Genomic DNA, 20,432 nt, shown 5'->3' on the forward strand with positions numbered 1-20,432 from the left:
CACACCAGTCTGTGTGCCCTAAGCCAGCCCCTCACCTGCCTGCCTTCTTACTGCTAACCAGTCCAAGGGGTGACATTGCCTGTCAGCTTCCTCCTCATTAGTCTGAGTTTTGCCCTTGTAGAACTCAGAGAGGGAGAGGAAGGGGAAAGAAAACTAGAATTAGCTGATTCCGGCGCCACCTGCTGCTGGGCTCCTGGTCTTCTGCCTTAACAGGCCCAATGGGCGCCAGCCACCACGGCTTTAAGCACTTTAAATCACAAACTTTCATTTAATATGGATATACAAAATATACAAGCAGAACCTAAATGTCTAGCGATAGTTCACAAGGAATCTTACTGGGTTCTAATCCGGCTCATTATTTATCTCTTTCTCTCTACCCACCCCACCCTTTTCTCTTTAACCAGGCTAAATTGCCCAACCTGAAGGAAGTGGATGTCCGCTACACAGAGGCATGGTGAAATCTCGTGGGCTGCATTCGTAGCATTTGACAAGGAGAGAGGGAGGGAGGGGAAAAGAGAATTTTTGCAACAAAATAAAAGCAGAGAAATAAACTTTTGGCTTCTACCTATAGAGAGCAGCAAGTTCTGAGGACTTCGATTTTAGGAGTTGTGTTTGTGAGGTAGCAGAGTGTGGCTTTGCGTGTGGGAGGGGGAACTGAGCATGCCCCAGGCCCTGCCAAATTCTTTGAGCTTCGTCCTTTGAAATTCAACATCATCTAAATGAAGGGGTTGGGGGTGGGGGAAGAAAGATTGCGCAGCCAGGGAGAAAAAGAAAAAAGGGAGGGGAAATCTGTTTCAATTTTCATTTGCTTTTTTGTGTTGTTGTTTTTAAAATGCCATATGGAAAGAAAAAAATATGGGGTTATACATCAGAGCTTTTTCTTGGATGGACCCTCAGTCTTTAGGTGCTTTACCATCTTTCCTGCTCTCTCTTTTTTTAAAAAAAAGTATGAGAAATCAAGAGAAGAAAAAAACATGATTTTCACCTCTCGTTCTGTTCTTACGATCGTTATGCAAAGTAATTTTGTTGTACATACAATTTACATAATGCACCTATTTAAAAAATGGTTCACAAATAACAGGTCTGGGACCTGTCTTTTATTTATGAATTGTTAATGCTTTTATCTTTTTCGTTTGTTTGTTTCATTCTGATTCGCATACAGACTGTATGAACTAGTTCGTCTTACTGTTTTTGTTTTTTAAAGAACAGAAAACCCTCTTTGAATAACTGTCTTTTAGTAAAGCTTACTGTATTACGTAGTCTCTGTCCAGCCCCATCACCCCACCGATTTCTGATTTACAAATCACTCAAAAGTTTCTTCAGATAAAAGAAAAAATATGCATATGAATACATCTATATACACAAGAGCAAAAAGACGAGTGCGCAGTCAGGAAGAGGTTGTGAATATTACCTGATACATTTTCAAACTGTGCTGGGGTTAGGAAATTGGAGTGGTAAGGAAACTACCTTTTGTTGTAATTAAGAAAAATGTTAGTTTAAAAACTTAAGTTCAAAATTAGACTTAAGTTGAGCTATCAACCATTTGTGTTAGATTTGCCAAGGCGTGCCTGTTTGGTTTTCTGTTTACGTCCTATATTTCAAGGGCATGTTCATCCTCACAGCCACCGTGTTGTGCATTTTTCTTTACTTTCACTCCTCCTCCCCTTCTCCCAGAGCTTCGCTTATGTTCCATACATACAAAGATCACTTGCCATATTACTATTCTTATTATTTTCATGAGATGGGAGATTTTTCCAGCTGCTAAGCTGCTCCTCAAAATATGTATGACCACTATCCATATTCCTGATCCGCCTGCACCAGCCTTTGCCAATCCAATGCCCGCCATATATTTGGGCCTGCAACTCTCATCAGCCCTAGGAGCTGGGGGCCAAAAACATCTGGAGGGCACTAGGATGATGAGGTGGGTCCTACACAAATGCTCAGAAAAATTATTATTATTTTATTTTATTTTTAAAAACCCTTATAAATAAGCTTTCTTTTATAAATATGCTTTTGGGTTATTTTCTCTCTCTTTCACAATAAGCATTCTTGGGATGGAGCAGCTTTTTAAAATAAAAAGAAAAGAAGCATTTTATGTGTTTTATCTTTTTTAAGTTTACTAGCAGATGTTTGTTCAGTTCTTGGGGCACCTGAAGAGATTTAACATCCAGGCAGTGTGCTTATACACACATATGTATGTATGTACATGTATATACATATACTGTACATACATGCATGCATATTTTAATTGTATTCAATGGGAAGCGATGCTTTTTGCTGTTCTAGTTGTCTTTTTTGTTTTTGTTTGTTTTTTAAAAAAAATGTTGCTAGGGTAGCTTCTTCACACTTCAAGTCTCTGTCATCTCTCTGTTTCCCACTTTTTGTAAACACACACAAAACAACAACGGTTGGTTCAAGTCTTAATTCATGTAGGGTGCCAGGGGTTGTGTTTTGCTTTTGCTTTTGTTTTGTTTTGTTTCTGCCTTATATCCCAAGCTGTCTGATAAACTCAGTGAGGGAAAACGAAAGAAAACGGAGATGAAACTTACGCCAACGTTTTATCCTTAGCACTGTTGCTTCTACCGATGGTTTACTACTACTGTTCTGTAGCTGTGTAAAAAAAAAGAAAAAGAAAAAAAAGATGTGAAATAATTTCAGGCGCGGGGGTGGGGTGGGGATAAATAAACTGTAAGTGAATATCTTTTAGTGGCGTGCATTGTCCTTTCTTTTTGTGTAATTGCATTTTTTTTCCCTGGTACAGTTTGTGGGAATGTTACAAGATGGCTCGGAGAACAATTGGAAGGCTTATGCTACATGAGGGGATAGCGCATTGGATTAGCCTTGTAAATGCTCTGGGAGGGAAGCCGCTCGGAAACGGTACATGAACCAATCTGAGCTCCTTCGGTAGAGCTAGGCCTGCTTTTCAAGACCATAAGCCCATGTTTCCTGGATGGTAGGGGTAGGGAACCTTTTTCAGCCAAGACGCCTCATTCCCTTCCAGGAACAACAAACCCGTGGCAGGTAAGGCCAGGGGCAAATGCGGGCAGCATACAGATCGATACCGCTAACTTGACCTAACAACATCTCCCCCTTACACTTGCAAACAAAACTCACTGTGCTCCCCTGAAGGCAACCAACCATGCCCTGGGCCCCCAACCTATATTGCCACCAATGAAAACTAATAAATGAATAGAAAGAGAACCTACCCACAAGACGCTGACACAAAAACCTTGCACGGACACTATGCAAAAGAATGAGTTTGCTACCCGTCTTCTCTCTTCCCACCTCTCTTCTCCCCCAACCTTATACTGTCTATTAACATTAGTGTCTCACATCAAATATAACTGATCTGTAGGAACTGAAAGCAGAGGCGCTGTATGTCCTTTTGTAACCCAATAAAATCTTAATAAAAACCATTTTTTTAAAAAAAGAATTGAATGGGAGCAACTGGAAGCCACATTTTTCCCCCATTCTGCAGAACTCTACCCTCTTGTAATGAAAGCGAGTGACAGAGTATGTGGAATTGGCTTTATTCAGAGTGAGAAAAGGGAGGTAGATCTTCATGTCTGCTACAGAACAGGTAATGTGTTTATGGAAAGGGTTCACAGGATTTCAGAGTTATCCTAATAGTACAATTAAACTATTGTGGTTCTCTTGATCATTGGTTTATGCACAAGAGACAGAATTCTCTGGTGAGAACTTGTTTACAATAAGTACAATCTTTTCTAAATCTCTTTTAAAATTCTTTTCCAAAGTACTTCTCTAGATATTTAATTATTGCATTTATGCCCTATCTTTCATCCTAGGAGCTCAAAGTGGCATGAACATGGCTCTCCCCCTCTCCATATTATCCTCCTAACAACCCTGTGAGGCAAGTTAGGCTCAGAGTTGTTATTATTGCTATATATTCATTTATAAATTTGCAAACCTATTCTGGAGGGAGGTCCTAAATGTGTTGAACAGAAGGCCATGATCAAGTACCAGCTGCTCAAGTGATTCAGTTCAAAAGGCAGTAGGAGACGCTGGAATAAGTTATTTACTTTGCCACCAAAATGCCCAGTGAATTTTGCCATCTAGATAAACGATATAGGGCCTGTCTCAGTGCATGAGTCTTAAAAATAACAGGAGTGAGATTCAGGTAGGTAGCCTGAGATGTTAACTTGTAAAGCATCACAAGGTCAATCATTAATTGTTCTGAAAACAAGGGGCGACACAAAACCTATATATAAGAGACCCAATAAGGAAAACAACATGGCAAAAGTGACATTTCTGTCATTGCACAATCCTAAGAGCAAGCTCAATTCTCTACCTGAAGATCTTTAAGGCAGCCAAAGCAGGAGCATCTACACAAAAATGGGAAATAGTAGCCGGTTTGGGGAAACCCCAAGATGTGAAGAAGTAAAAAACAAACAAAAACTTAAGGGGAGGAATTCCTAAGGAGGGAGAAAAACCCCAAACTACATTGTCAGCAGCTGCATAACTAGATGTGGGAAGGGAGAATGGGAATGGAATGGTGTGCCTTGGAAAAGGGTATGGCTGGCTGACTGGCTGGAACTATGAACTTTTCCCACTCCCCGCAAGCAGGCCAGATCTGCATCTGCCCTACCCACACAGGGTCAATCATCTGACATTACAATGGATAACGAGCCTCTTTCAGCATGCCTTAAGAGGGCTTTGCTCTGAGATCACAAAGGGGTTTGCATTGCAACCACTGCTAAGGTACATGTTATTTCCTCCCATTTTGGCAGGGGGTTCAAGACAATCCCCTTCTTTATTCTGGAGCTAGGGATGCTCCCACCACCCATCAGCTGATCGGAATCACTAAGCTCCCAATTGTTTCTCTTTACGCTCGCAGTTGTTCCTTTGAAGCCATGCTAGTACCTGTCTCCCACCTGACATCACATATGACATCAGATGTGGTGAGTGGTTTGCCAAGAATGGCTTGGCAGGCCAAAGTGGGACTCCTGGCAGGCCAAAGTCGGCCTGTGGGCCAGAGGTTCATCATCCTGGAACAGAAGGTGTCCTCAACTAGAGGACAGTTCGCCACCCAATGTCAGAGCCAGAGTTTCAAAAAACCAGTGCCACTAATCTGTCCCTGGGAACAGCATAAAATGTCATTAACGGTGTCTTTCTACTCTATTTTGACTACCAACACAAAGGCATAGTTCTCTAGAGGTGCAACATATTCTTTGATAATCAGGTGAGATTTGAAGGTGGTCCCTGCCACTAAATGGCACATTGCATTTGCACCCATTCCCAGACAGAGTTCCTGCACTGCTGCATTTGTAATCCACCTCTCTGTTCATGAGTCCCATAACCAGACGTATTGTATGCAGCGATGCATGAGACTATCAGCTAAACTGTCCCTGCAAGGCGGCTGCTTGGACCGTCTCTATTTTTGAGCCAAACTATAACAAAGGGTGTAGGGGAGGAAGTCATACTTGAGGTTGCTACCACTTTTCTACCTCAGAGGCCGTGACATCACTGTCGCCATAACGACCACATTTTCAGCTAGGGCCTAGGCCCCCTTGCTTGGCTGCCAAGGGAATGAATGTAAGTGACAAAGTAGACATTGCCCTCTGGTGCAGATCGGGGCTTTCTTCCTATTCCCTGTATATGGACTTGAATCAGAAAACCAAGTAACTCTATTCAAATGAATCCCAGCCCCTTGATGAATTGGCTTGATGTGCTACTGAAACCCTTTCCCTGAGGATTTGAGCTTGCTTGGGGTTTCAAAAACCCCTGAAAGATTTGTGCATCTAGCATGAGGATTCATAAAAACGGGCAGTTGCCCTGCTCCCTCCAGATGAACCATAATTCCTAAATTCTGAGCTTCCATTCAAAAGAAAAGCAAGTTTCTAGTATTTGTAAAACCTGAGATATGAGGCACTTCATTCTTCAGAGTGAGGCCTTGGCCTTCTGTTCTAAAGTTCTATCCTGATTGCACCACAGATGACAGCTTTCTAGGCCAGGAGTCTTGAGTACTTTGCTATCATTCTGCTCTATTGTTCTAATCTGGGGAATGCCTGAACAGTGAGATTTCAGTTTAGGGAAGTGAGTGGAGTGACTCTGATACAACCCGGCTGTCAAGCTTCAGGGTCTTCTTGCATGCATGGCTTTTCCTTGGAAGAAATCTCTCTCAAGTGACTCATAACAGAGATGCATCATATGCAGGGAGCAGGGGATGGTGGCGAAACAGACTGGGATTATGTTGGCCTTTTTGACTCCTCAACTCTGACTCACCCCATCTAAGGAGACTAAAACATGTTAAGACTCAGCAAAGATAAGTTAGGTCACAGCTGCAAGGAAAAATACTGTGTGTGTGTTGCAGCTTTCCTGGTGTTGGCAATGGCACTATTTGTAAACTCTTTTTTTCCTTCTTAAACCTCAGAAATTAATTTCTAGTTGTTCCTGTTTCACAGAGAATAGCATCTTTATTTAGCCAGTCCCTACCTGTAGAAAACCAGTGGCTTTATTTCCGCCCCTGTTTTTGTCTTCAGGGCCTGCCTTTTAAAAAATGTTGTTAACATGAATTCCTAGAGTGGGCCCCCAGCTGGAGGTTTACCTGATGGTGGCTGCAGCCATTTCATTCCCCGCAGTATCCCAGAGCGCCTGACACAGCATCACTCCAGGGCCTTGTGGGAAATGTAAGTGGCCCACCACATCTGGGCAAGTTCATAGCAAGGGATGCTGCGCAGGCTCCACTGCCAGCCAGCCCTGCTAGGACCCTGGGGTCCTGACAGCTCCCAAGTGCTCTGAGTGTTGACACTGGGCCTGCACACAGTAGTAGTTCTTTGGGGTTCCTTCTAGGGTAACCACTTACATGCTGGCAAAAAAAGAGGACACACCTTTTCATCAAATTGTTGTATGCTAATTTATGTGTATAGTTGCACTTTTAGAAATGTAACAGAAAATGTCATAATGGGGAAGATGTTCAGTCCAGATGTTTCCTGTTGATGGGCAAATTCAACCCCCCCCCCCCCGCGCTCCTAATTCTTTATCTTTAAACCGGACTTTGACTGAACAGCCCTTTTAATAGAAAATGCTTTCACATAGAGGACAGTCATCTGATAGCCCTTCAATAAAGGACTGTTCTTTGTAAAGCAGAGAACATGAACTCACCCTAGTTCAGTTCCCTTTCCTGTTCTTCACAGTTAAATGTTGGGGGCAGGAATTCACTGTGTCTCTAGATCACAGGTATATATAAATGCAAATACAAGAAACTGAAGGCATTATTATGTGTTACTGTTAACCGGATTTCTTACCTGCCCTTCACCACAAGGTCCCAGGGTGGGTTACAACGAAGGATGTAAGAAGGCATGGATTTCTGTTCTGGCTCACGTTCGTTCCACACAGCGCTGTTTCCGCTCCAGTTCTAAAACGACAGAACTCGTCTCACTGTGGCAGAATTTTATGTAATTAATTGTGTTGTTATTATGTTATTCCACACTGTTAGTTTCAATGCAAAGGGAACTCAATGCATATGGCAGAGGGGTTAGTCATCCGGAGTGGCTGGGACAACCCAGTCATATGGGCAGGGTACAAATAATAAAATTATTATTTTATTGCTTGTAGACCGATAACAACAATCCACTGATATCTGTTCCAGACAGGGGACAAAAAAGAGAAAGTCAGCAATTTCTGCTCCCCTTTCTGTTTCCATCAGAATTATCAGACACCCCTAGTTACCTACCACAATGCAAAATGACAAATCTGAAATCAGTTCAACCAGTTTACTTCTGGGAAAGTCTCAAGGGCCATACAGAGAGGCCTGGGGGTTACATCTGGCCCCAGGCCTAAGGTTCCACATTGCTGTTCAAGAGGAAGGGCCATGCAGAGTTTACTGCTGGAGAAGGCCAAATTCTGCTGCCACCCTCTAATGCCATCCCTTGCGATGGAAAGGGAGCTACTGAAAAGAAGGTGGCATAGAACATGAGGCCTACTCAGAGTAGACCCATTAAGAAGAAGAAGAGGAGTTTGGATTTGATATCCCGCTTTATCACTACCTGAAGGAGTCTCAAAGCGGCTAACAATCTCCTTTTCCCTTCCTCCCCCACAACAAACACTCTGTGAGGGGAGTGAGGCTGAGAGACTTCAGAGAAGTGTGACTAGCCCAAGGTCACCCAGCAGCTGCATGTGGAGGAGCAGAGACGCAAACCTGGTTCACCAGATTACGAGTCCACCACTCTTAACCACTACACCACACTGGCTTAATAGACTAGTTAATAGACATGACTAACTTAGGTTTATTAATTTCAATGGGCCTACTTTGAGTAGGATTTACAGTGGTACCTCGGGTTAAGTACTTAATTCGTTCCGGAGGTCCATTCTTAACCTGAAACTGTTCTTAACCTGAGGTACCACTTTAGCTAATGGGGCCTCCTGCTGCTGCCGCGCCACTGGAGCACGATTTCTGTTCTCATCCTGAAGCAAAGTTCTTAACCCGAGGTACTATTTCTGAGTTAGCGGAGTCTGTAACCTGAAGCAAATGTAACCTGAAGCATATGTAACCCAAGGTACCACTGTAGTTGGTTACAACCCAGTGTTCTTGAGGAAGGCTCTAATACTTGCACTTCTGCAGAAACCTACGATTTAAACATCAAATGTGATCAATATTAATCTCATTTCTGCATTTTTTACATGTCGACTTTGCTGAATACAATTTTTAAAAGCCCTCTGGGTTGCATCACATGAATTTTTACTCAGAATAGACCCGTTAAAATTAATGGACAAATCATGACCATTAATTTCGGTGGGTCTGCTCTGAGTAGGACTAACCTTGGATGCAGCCCTCTGGACTCTCCATTTCCATTTCACAATCTCTGCTGCCCTCATTGGACAAGAATAGGTAATGACAATTCCCACTCTGCTCTTCCAAAAGCATGCTGAGGTGTAGACTGCCTTCAGAGAGAGTAAGGCTTGCATTTCCCTACATGGCAGTAGCAAGGTAGTGCAGCATGGACACAAGGGACAACAGGCTGTAATTTATTTCACAGCATTTCCTGGGGCAGTCTACACTAACCCGTTGCCAAATAAATATACCAAGACAAATATACTAGATACATTTACTAGATAAATATATTAGATCACTCCCAAATTTCTTTATTTTTAGAGAAGATCCAGAAAATGTCCCTGATATCAGTGTTCATTATTTTATATTACCAGCATAAGCTGCTTGCTCTGCCTTATTTCCTTAAGGGTGGGGCTAGTTTACTGAGGGACATTCTGAGAAAGCAACTTCCAAATAATTGGTGATAGGTCATATCCAAAATCTCTTTCCCATTGTCCCTTTATGGATGTGTCCAAATCCATGATAAGTTCATTTATTTAACAATTTTTGCATTACTATTTTAAACTGCTTCTTTTTTTTAATATAAAAAATAGCACAAACAAAAAAATAAAATAGTATATGTGTATTCTGGCTTTATGTCTGAAGAGGGCAGCAGAAGGCAGTTCATTTCAGTGAGAAATTTCTCATCCCTTGTGTTGTGAAGGGAATCCCATACAGGCTCCTCCCTAAACTTTCAGCCCTATAGGGAAAGATTATCCCCACACTCCAAACATATTTAGTTCCGTGCCTTCTTTACAACATGAGAAGGGATATTAAATGGACTAGGGTGTAAGAGACCAAGGTTAAAATCACCACCTGTGAAGCTTCCTGGGTAACCTTGTGCTTGTCAGTATTATATGTATTAAGGTTGTGAAGATAAAATGCGGAAGAGGAGAATCACAAATGCCGCAAAAGGAAAACCAGGCACGTGTATTAATTGCTTCAAGGCGAAACAGCTGGTCATGGGAAGGTAGCAACAAAAACAAGCCAATTCTATTGGTTCTGGTGACTTACCTGTCTGCTCTGAAATTTAGTAGAGCTTACTCCCAGATACGTGGGGTTAGTATATTAATTGCATTTATATCACCTTCCAAAACAGTTCACCGGGTGTCTCCCAAACCAAAGCGAAACAGTTTAAACTTAATTAAAATCAAAACACAATATTCAATTTAAAACGTTATTAAAAGTATACTTCAGGTTAAGGCTTCTCCAAGAAAATCCACTTTAGCACACACACACTGCAAACAGAATATGCTTGTACTTAAAACCAGGGCAACATGGAAAGCGTTTGGGCCGTGCTTTTTAGTTTTAATATTTCAGAAATAAGAGGGGAGTGACACTGCTGGGGGTGAGGTGAAATCCAAAGAAAGAAGTGATAAGGGAAGACAGGAAGAGATAAGAGTACAGTATTCTAGCCAGAAAACAAAGGAAAAGAAAGTGCGCGCACTCCCTCCTTGTCTCCCCCCAATACACACGAAATATAATAAAAACAAGGTTCCTACTGTGAGTGAGATCTCTCTCTTCTCCCCGCACTGCAGACCACAGGCAGAATGCGTAGTTCTGATTGGCTAGTGAATGCAAGAAGCACACATGGTTCTGATTGGTATAAGGTGAGCTAATTGACAGGGAGGGCCATCAGGTTCCCTCCCCCCATCCCATGGCTTCCTTACAGTGAAAATGAGGGAGGGAAATGGGCAAAAGATTCCACCACACAATCAAAGCCATTTATATAGGCCTGTGACCTGCTGCTGGTGGTTATTTTGACTGGTGAACTGGAGATGGGAAGAAGCATCTAGGAAGCCTCTCAGGCAGTGGAAAATCTATTAATAATGACTGTGGGCGATAGGAGAAAGATTGGATTCCATTCCACAAAAATGTCAACCTACAGAAACTATTTGAAAGTATTTGCAAATCTCCTCCCCTTTAAGACTGCAGCTAGATCAAGCTTTCCCCTCATTCCTTTGTAGTGTTGAGTTTGGGTAGGCCCAAGAGCTCCCTGCAGGGACCCTGTGCACACCTGATGGTTTTCTGAGGCCAGCACCAGGAAGGATCACCCCCTGTCATGATGTGGGGAGAGTGGTCCTGCTTGGTGCTGGGTTTGGGGGTGCCCCAAAGCTCCTTGCATCAGCTGGTGTGAAGGGGGCGCAATTCTGCTTAGCACTGTGGCCCCACTTTATGCAAAGGCAACCAGCTTGGGGAGCTGCACAAAGCAGCTTTGGCCATCCTCATCCTCATAGTCAAGCCCTACCCTTACCTATATGACATAAGGTGTATGGTGGAGGGCCATGGCTTGCCCAAAATGGCCTCATGAGCTAATTGGGAAGTTGTGCAGGCCAAAGCTGTCCCAGAGGCCAGCGGTTCCTCACCCTGATTTTGGGATACAACAATTTACCTCAGGAGCTGAAGGCCGCTTGCCTTGACCAAAGCAGAAGAGTGGTACTATTACTTCCCTTGATCTGGACACTATACTTTTGTTGATGCAGCCTAGAATAGCATTAGCTTTTTTTGCTGCTGCATCACACTGTTGGCTCATGTTAAGCTTGTGGTCTACCTAGATCCTTTTCATAAGTCCTGCTAGTAAGCCAGATGTCCTCTATCTTATATTAGTGCAGCTGGTTCTTCCTACCTAAGTGTAGAACCTTACATTTGTGGTTAGCCTGAAAGACAGCGCAGAAGCAGAAATAGCTGCTGAAGTACTGGTGTTAGTGGGCAACTTTGTTATTGTTGTGTTTGAAACTGGGAAAGTGAAAATAAATGTTGTTTTCCAGGTGATGCAATATCACAGTGATTAGTACGGCATTCTCTTTTTAAAAACGGGAATTTCTTGGCAAATTATAAATGTTGAGTTGAAAATAAGCAAGTAATTATTGTGTTACAATAGCTAAGTGTAAATTCCTGTGGGCTTTACAACTTGGTCTTGACACTGATCTGCAACTTGTGAATGCCTATTAAAGTATATGCACAGGGTCTTGCTTTGGAGGGGTCTATCAGCAGTTTCACAAGTTATATTGGTCACAGGTAATTTGCCAGAAAACCCTTTCACCACAGTTTCCATTACCAAAAGTTTGACACATTCTCATGAAACATTAGCTCTTTATGTATATTACCACAGGTGGAAAAAACATGTTTGATTCACACTTTTAGAAAAAACATATCCAAATTGCAGGTGAATTATTGAGGTTGCAAAACTGTTGCATGTGTCACAAACAAATAACAGTGTTAACTGGAGTTAAATAATATTAGCTAAAACACAAATTATTCTGCAAAGAACCTCCAAACATTACATTGGTCACGACAGAAAAAACCCCAATCAAATTTCTCCCCCAGCCCTGTTCCCCCCTCCATTTGAAATTGCTGCTTCTTTGGTTTCTATTTAATATTTTAACATTCTAAATTATATTTTATGGTTTTAGGTTTGAAAGCTGCCCAGTGAGCAGTGTTATTGGGCACCCATACAAATGGCATAAATAAATAAATACATAAGATGTTTATGCCATACACAGATTGTGTCACGTTAAACCTGATGCCTTTAAAGTGGCACTGTTATAAACTGGGTAACGAATTTGCAATGTTACTTGAACTTCCAGTAGACGGTGACAGTAATTTGGTATTCAAAACATGGACTCATTTCTTTATAAAATGTTTTCCATGAAGCGATATTTCCTCTAAGAATCTAGTGTGAAAATTTGATATTCAAATTTTCAACAAACACTACCTGTGTATGCAAGTGAAATACTCCACATCATTTAGCATTGTTCTTGCTTTCTTGTTGATGGATGATCTATGTAACTAAACAAATGAGCTCTGGGCTTACTGAAACACAGTTTGCATTGTGGAATACAGAGCCTTCACACAATCAGCCAAAGCATATATTTTTAACCTTTCCACTATATTTCCAGAAGCTCATTTTCAATGGCAGTTGATTGATGATTATGGTTTTATTTACTTATAGGCCATCTTTGAACACAAGTTTCCAAGGTGGTATATATGAAACAATTCATAAGATACATGTGTTAATACCAAAATAAGCAAACCAACATACCGTATTTTTCCATGTATAAGACTATTTTTATTATTATAAGAAAATCTTAAAAATTGGCAGCAGCAGGGCTTTTTTCAACCGGAACTCAGTTCCAGCATCTTTCAGGTGGGTGCCATTGCCATTATAAGAATCCAAGGGAGGCATTCATGGTGAGTTCCAGCATCTTTTTTACTAGAAAAATAGCACTGTCTAGCAGTAAGTGATTCTCAGTTATGGAACACAAGGGCCTGCTGGCTATAGCAATGGGGCAGAAATTTGACTCAGTTTGTATTTAAAAGCAACACTACCTAATTCAAACTTCCTGAAACAAAATACAAACCGAAACAAAGCCATCCTTGGAAATTCATACTTCTCTTAATTTTGTAATGCAGTTTTTCAGTCCGGTAATATATACAAAAATGCATATTCCAGGGTAAAGAGTTTGCAAAAAGGTATATGCTACGGAAAATGGCATAGAGGAAAAAAGGGGAATTGCTTTGCAAAACTGGATATATATTAGGGAGAAATTGCCCTAATATGCTGGAGTTTTCATAAGAACTTTTTTTTTTAATCACAACAACTTGCGGAAATGTGGTAAAGATTAGAAAAATGAGAAACCGGGAAAAACCAAAATCAAAAGTTTCATCCACTCCTAGCTGGCTATGACGCTATTACTGTCTGAGTGGGTGGCAGGGCCCACATGATAGCAATATAATATGATTGTGGCATCTCATGGCTGCTCAGAGTAGGGCATTTGGCTAACTCATATTAGACATAACACAATGAGAGAGAAAAAGAGGAGAGAGAAGTCACAAACATATGGACTCTCTCAGTGTTTTTGGAAGCCTTTGGGTTAATTAATTACACATTTGTTCAAAACTGGTTGTGCTTCTAGAGGCAAAGGGTTGAGGATGCCTCAGAGACCTCACCCAACCTACTGACTGACTGCTAGCTATCTCTTAACTAGATGCTGCATTGCATTTTCCCAGGTGCAAAACACTGCATTTGGGCAAATGTGGGACTTTCCAGGCACTGTGGGGAATTGCCCAGCTATGCTAAAATTCCTCCCCTGCTTACCAGAATCAATTTGAATACCACTGCCACACATATATATGTATGTCCTGTTTTTCCCTTCTACGCTTTAGAGCATGGCTGAGGAACCTGTAGCCCTCCAGATGTTGCTTCCCATCAGCCCAGCAAACATGGTCAGGGATGATGGGAGTTGTAGTTCAGTAACATCTGGAGGGCTTACAGCAGAGAACAAAAGTCCTGTAGTACTTTCAAGACTACAGCAAATGTACTACCTATTAGGATCCCCAACCTGATGTTGTCCACTTTCTTTCAACCAAGGAAAGGAGACAATGTCAGCTTGTTCCAAATATTTATGTTAAAAATGACTTTGTACAAATAAATATATATATATTTCAGTGTTCTTCACATTTTTAGTTACCCCTGAAAGGCAAATTCATTTAATAATAATAATAATAATAATAATAATAATAATTTATTATTTATACCCCGCCCATCTGGCTGGGCCTTCCCAGCCACTCTGGGCGGCTTCCATAAAAACCAAAAATACAGTAAAATATCACACGTTAAAAACTTCCCTGAACAGGGCTGCCTTAAGATGTCTTCTGAATGTCAGGTAGTTGTTTATCGCTTTGACATCTGCTGGAAGGGCGTTCCACAGGGCGGGCGCCACTACCGAGAAGGCCCTCTGCCTGGTTCCCTGTAGCTTTGCTTCTCGCAATGAGGGAACCGCCAGAAGGCCCTCAGCGCTGGACCTCAGCGTCCGGGCAGAATGATGGGGGTGGAGACGCTCCTTCAGGTATACTGGACCGAGGCCGTTTAGGGCTTTAAAGGTCCATCATTTAAATTACAATGATGTGCAATTAAAACATGTTTCATGGCATTTATTTATATAAATGTGTGTATGAAATAAAATAATTAAAACTATGGTACATACAACATACAACATCTATTGTATGCCAATTAATACTTTCCCTGTTGACTGGAAATTCTAACCTATTGGGGTTGATAAATCTAACAGCTGGATGGCTAAACTGCAGTCCAGCTACACAATGTGATGCCATAATGGTCCTACACTGGTTGTTTGTTTTTCTCACTCCCACACTCTTATTAGCAATTGGAACAAAGGTGGGAGTACAACTAGCTCAAGTGGGTGTCTTCCCATAAACCATGTGATCTAAAATTTGCTTCTTGGCATACTACTGTTTTTTGCAGAACCATGACCATTAGTGGTAACTGTAAGTTGCTTTGCTTAGGATACATACTTTTTTGAAGTTGTAGGTGCCAGACACCTATAACCCTAGCAAGTGCTAAAATACAAACCAGGCTAACTTCCTGTTTAGAGGTAATCACCTGGGTGATGGGCCATGAAGAGAACAAAGGAAAGGTGATGAGCCATTAAGGAAGCAAAGGAGAGGGGGCTCTGTGTGAGACAGCCCACTCGCAATTCACAGGTAGTGAGGGATAAAAGCCAGAGTTTAAAGTTGGAAGTGTGTGTAATGTGACCTAGAAGTAAAACAGCAGGCTAGAAAGCCAGAGAGGCAGACCACATTGTTTGATTTCTGTTTGAATTAAAGGCTGCGGCAATGGAATAACAAGACCCTTTGGGGGTGTTAATGCTGTGAACCCTTCCATCGTAGGCTCAGGTTGTATATATGTGTAAATAAACCATATATCATAAAGACACTGCAGTCTCTGCTGCTCCTCATTTCCAAAAGCGCTTGGGTAAGCGCTTGGAAAACCAGGGAGAGGTGGTGCTTGGATTTTCTGAAATGCTTTCCCTCTAACTGTGGTTCCAGGAATGTGATTGCAGAGAAGCAAGTGCGACAGCAGGGACCCCTTCTGAACCAAGCTTAGACTAACAAGGAGTCACCTCCTAGGGTCTGCCCATGTGACCTCTTAGGCTCCGCCCAGGCACCCCACTAAATCTAGGTGCCACCAGCCTTCAGTGGGTGAGGGGTGTCACTTAGAAGGATATGTAGCCTGTGGGGAGCCTCAGGGGTCAGATAGAGAGGGTTAGGGCTACAATTACCCCTCCCTGCCTTAGAACAAACCTGCCCACCCTAGGAACCAAATATAGTTTTTCAACCATATATTGCAGTGACCAGTGCTATTTTTCTAGAAAAAGAGGTACCAGAACTCACCATGAATGCCTCTCTTGTTCTCTTATAATGGCAATGGCACCCACGTGAGAGATGCCGGAACTGAGTTCTGGTGAATTTTAGCTGGGAAAAAAGCCCTGGTGGTCACTGATAACTCCACTGCTTTTTCATTGAGATGGTCAAATGCTGTTAGGCTGCATTTAATTTAATGCCTCCAGTTCATGCCTCCTTGTTGTGTCTTGACCTAACATGGAGATAATAGCCTAAATAATACGCTATTATGGAATGTGGGTTCTGTGTCTCCATTGCACATTAATGCACAGGTGATATTAAAGATATGTCAACTTTTTACTAGTCTTGCTCCTGCACACTGTTACTTTAAATAGTAGAAGTTTAGCAGGTGAAGCTTTTTCAGGCATTCAAATAAAGGGAGGGGACAAGCTTCTTCTGCTACAGAAGCACAGGGGCAGAAAAAAGTTGGCAACCCCATGTTAAACTGATCTACAAATATTAGGCGCTAGTGAGGCTCAAAAATTGAATTGTTATTGCCAGGTAGTTTCACAGCTGGACCTAAGATTTACTGCACATAGAAAACAGAGAGGTAGAAAAATTAAAGATTATTTAATACGCAACAGTCAGCATTTGCTTGCTTCATTCTTATGGGTGGAGAAATGAAATCAAGGTGTGACCCAGGAGTACTAACAAGATAGTGATCTTTTCCTTATCCCAGTCATCCAAGAGGAGTGCCTTAAAACTATCAAGTATTTACTCTTCTCATTCTAAAATCACTTTATTTCACCATTGGGTATTAATGTTTTTATTATTGTTGTTTCAGAGAAGATCTAATATATCAGAATACACATTTACTGAATTCTTAATGTACACAGAGTATTTCTAAGCACACAAAATTAAAAATTAGCTGTCCAGAACTTTTGAATTGTTACTTAGGTCAGTTGTGCAACAATTATTTTTTTAAAAACATCTGAGCAATGAATAGTCCATTAACAAGAGGTAGGTAAATGTTCTAGTTAGTTTCGTAATTCAAATAGATTTTGTGCCAAAGGGTATTAAGCAAATTAACTGAAGATGATCTGATCCAGATTGGTTCACTGGTATAAGAAAATTGTAGGTTTGAAATAAAGTTAGTTCAGCGACTGTGACTTCCTGCGCAAAAGCTGGATTCCCAGAAGATAACCAAAACCTCTCTGGCAGATGCTTATCTTTCTCTTTAAAATATTTGAAATACCTTACGCAATCCCTTCCTTTTATTGTTTTATGAAATGTACATGCATGCTAAACTGATATTCCGGGAAGCTATGAACAACTTTTTCTTCATTCCTTGTCCACCGGGAAAGGAGACTTCAGTGATCCAAAATTCTTTCCCCTTTCTTTTGAGAAGCAGAAATAAATCCCTCCTGGCTGTACATTTACTCAGTTTGTCTTTCTTTCTTTCTTTCCTAAAAAGCCTCCTTAACTCTTCTCAGAAGAACTGAAACACTCAGAAGCAAGGCTGTTTTCACATGAAATTATGGAACTATTCACACAAAAATTGCCATGATTAGTATGTCAGCACACAAAGTGATTTATAAAAAAATATTTATCCCCTTTTCATCAGGCTTGTTCTTGTGCCCTCAACAGCATCCTGGCATAGCACAATGTAGCAGCTGCTGCTTTCCTCATCCTTTAAATCTAAGCAAATCAAAACATCTCAAGCTAAATATCTGCCTCTTGGATTGCTGTTCAAGGATACAAGACAGCTTAAAAAGGTTGGCAAATAAAGTTGCATGACAGGTAGAAATTCAGGAAGTGAAGCTTTCCCCAATCTTACATCCCCATGCCTGGTGTAATTGCACCCCTTTCCCAAAGGCAGCCAAACAGACCCAGGGGCAGAAAAACAACAAGGTAAGGCAGCCTAAGGGAAACCAGAGTAGTGGGGAAAATGAGTCAAGACTGACCCAAGAAAAAGCATTCCCTCTCCGCTTCCACTTACAGAAGCCAATTGGACTAGCAGATGAATCTTACTTAACATGGACCTGGGCCATCATTCTTTACTGCAACCGAGGGAGGCAGACTAATTTAGGAGGCACAGATTAACCTGTGTGGCACATAGTTCTGTCTTTGCTGCTCATTCACCACTCTGCCTGGGGCCTACTCACTGCTTGCTCAAACAAAGGCTGTAATGTAGCATTGGTGCTGCTGGTGTGCATTATATGACTAGAATATAGCACATGCTTGTTGCCTGGAGTAGTCAGTGGTCTGGGCTGGTAGATTTTCTGTATGCTTACTCAGTTAGGGGCTGTGTTGTATTGGGTAAAAGGGATTAAATGAGACAGCCACCAGGCTAGGCCAGCAACAAATATTCATAGCTGTTGGGTGGGGTGCTGGCTCAGGAAAATTTGGTGGTCGTGGTGGGGAGGTATGTAGGGTGGCCACTTCACACATCACCCCCCAAAAGGAACCACATCATCACCACACCACCCAGGACAAATGAAGACAAATTTGCATGAAATGTGCCTGTTCTAATTTAAAAGTGTAGAAGCAGATTTGGAAATAATTACTATAATTTAAATAGAAATTTCTGTGCCTGCCCAGGAAAATAGCCTGGTGTTTTGCCATCACCCCACCCCCAGTACCTGCTGCCTTAGAGCGCCACATCAGTCTACCAAATAAGAGTAGCTGCATGTACATGTCGAAAGTTATTTAATTGTAGTACATATTAATCAAATTGCTTTACTGCTGCTTCTCATCTAGCCTAGCACCTTTGCACACTGGAACACTGAAAGCTTAAATTGTGACTTAACAACTGAGTTCAATCCTGCTGCACATTTTTTCTTTGCCTACCAACAACAAAAAAGTGCTAGACAACTTTAAAAAGAAAAGAGTTTGGGGCTGAAATTTCAGGGAATTGGCCTGGAATTGTTCCAAGTCTAAGGGGGCTAACAGGCCTTCCTGTGGCAATAGCCCTACAGTGCTAAACTAAGCTGAGGCAGTTGCCTGAGGCATTTTTATTGATGTATTATTAATTTACATACTGCTTACATGTCAATATGATGTTGGTTTGGCCTCCTGTCAAGATATCATTGCCAGACGAAGCATGAGGGATCCCAAGGTGGGGTCAGTGGTTTTCATCAGTGTTTGGATGCCAGGCACCATTTTGAATTAAGATGCGGGACCAAAATGTAATTTTGGATTGACTCCATCCGATTTTGGGCATGATGGATCCAAACTCACAAACTGCATTACCCTTTACATATGTGTGTGTGTGTGTGTGTGTGTGTGTGTGTACATGTGTGTGTGTGTGTAGTGGTGAGTGCCTAGATATTTTAGAAACAAAAATTTCCCCGCTCGTGTGTGTGTGTGTGTGACCTGCCTCTCATAGATCTGTCATAGCCCTCTCAATTTACCGGTAAGTTATATAAATATTCCATCCCTCTACCAGGTTCACACAGCTTATCTCCCATTCTGTATCTGTCGATCGACCGATCTCTGAGCATATGTATTGGATGTCACCCACCCTGTGTCCGGTTTTTTTTAATTCTTTCACCCACTTGCGTTTTCCCTCCCAAACCCATACGGGAGACGGAGGAGACTGGCCACGTGAAGAACGTTTGCGTTTTGTACCTACACATCAGCGGACATACGAAGGAGAGGAAGGGAAACGCGGGTGTGCCTACTTGTATATACGCACACACACACACCTCTCTCTCGCTCTCTATACACACACGCAGAGACACACAAACGGCGCGCTCTTTCCTTCCTCTCATTCATTTACACACACGTTGCGCCCGGGCGTCTCCCTCCGCCCCCCGCCCCTCCGCCGCCGCTCTGTGGCTCCGCCGGGTCACGTGGCCCTGCCCTCCCCCGGCCAACCCTCCGAGCCTGCCTCCCTCCCGGGGCTTGAGAAGCAGAAGTGGGGAGCCTTCCTGGGGCAGCAGGCGGCGAGGAGCAGGGCGGGCCGCCAGCGACGACCGAGCGAGGGGGACGACTCCGGCTCCCCGCCTCTGGGACTGAGGCGCAGGTGAGGGGAGACGCCGAGAGAGAGAGAAGGAAGGTACCCCCGCACTTACTTACCCTCTCCTCCTCCTCCTCCTCCAGCCCCACCGTGCGGAGCCCTCTTGCCTTCTCCTCGCCCTAGATTCGCCAGCTGCGGGCGGGTTGGGGCGGCGGTTCCTCACACCTCCTTGCCTTCCTGTCCCGCCTCACTTAGTTATATGGCAGGTATTAAGAGGTTGAGGGATCCCCTCCATCCCAGCTGCGGGCTATCAGTTGGTTGGTTTCTTAAATACTCACTACTACTACCGTAAAGATACTGTCAGGGAGCCTTACAGCAAATGCAGAGAAGTTTTTGTTGTTTTTGTTTTTACGGAAATTTAGAGAGCGTGAAGCAACAGATTAAAAACTGCCCGCGATATCAAGGCTGTGTACGTGTTCCGTGGGGTTATTTCGAGTG

The 20,432-nt window shown here is 42.5% G+C and overlaps 2 protein-coding genes and 1 long non-coding RNA gene across 10 annotated transcripts in view; 2 read left to right on the forward strand and 1 right to left on the reverse strand.

Annotated features, from left to right (window-relative positions):
- CMIP (c-Maf inducing protein) overlaps positions 1-2,706 on the forward strand; it is a 149,492-nt gene extending 146,786 nt beyond the window's left edge. For all 3 annotated transcript variants that reach the window (XM_083624878.1, XM_083624879.1, XM_083624880.1), the window contains one exon: positions 405-2,706. In XM_083624878.1, coding sequence (XP_083481004.1) covers positions 405-458 — 54 coding nt within the window. In that variant the 3' untranslated portion in view covers positions 459-2,706. The remainder of the gene's footprint in view (positions 1-404) is intronic.
- On the reverse strand, positions 2,319-20,158 carry LOC310767727. 4 transcript variants are annotated; one of them, XR_014551030.1, is made up of 3 exons: positions 20,050-20,158; positions 7,266-7,375; positions 2,319-2,610 (listed from the first exon to the last, which is right to left on the reverse strand). It is a non-coding gene; the product is annotated as an uncharacterized lncRNA (long non-coding RNA). The 4 variants fall into 4 exon arrangements; XR_014551031.1 differs by lacking the exons at positions 7,266-7,375; positions 20,050-20,158 and adding an exon at positions 6,566-7,006; XR_014551032.1 differs by lacking the exons at positions 7,266-7,375; positions 20,050-20,158 and adding an exon at positions 5,875-6,437.
- Positions 19,847-20,432, forward strand: part of PLCG2 (phospholipase C gamma 2) — a 65,632-nt gene continuing 65,046 nt past the window's right edge. The window contains exon 1 of one of the 3 annotated variants that reach the window (XR_014551012.1): positions 19,847-20,000. The gene's annotated coding sequence lies outside the window, so the exon portion shown is untranslated. Of the gene's footprint in view, positions 20,034-20,432 lie in introns of all 3 variants that reach the window. The other 2 variants (XM_083624858.1, XM_083624857.1) reach the window with 2 other exon arrangements.

This window comes from Podarcis filfolensis (assembly GCF_964270895.1).
Source record: "Podarcis filfolensis genome assembly, chromosome: 8".
Lineage (NCBI taxonomy): Eukaryota > Metazoa > Chordata > Lepidosauria > Squamata > Lacertidae > Podarcis > Podarcis filfolensis.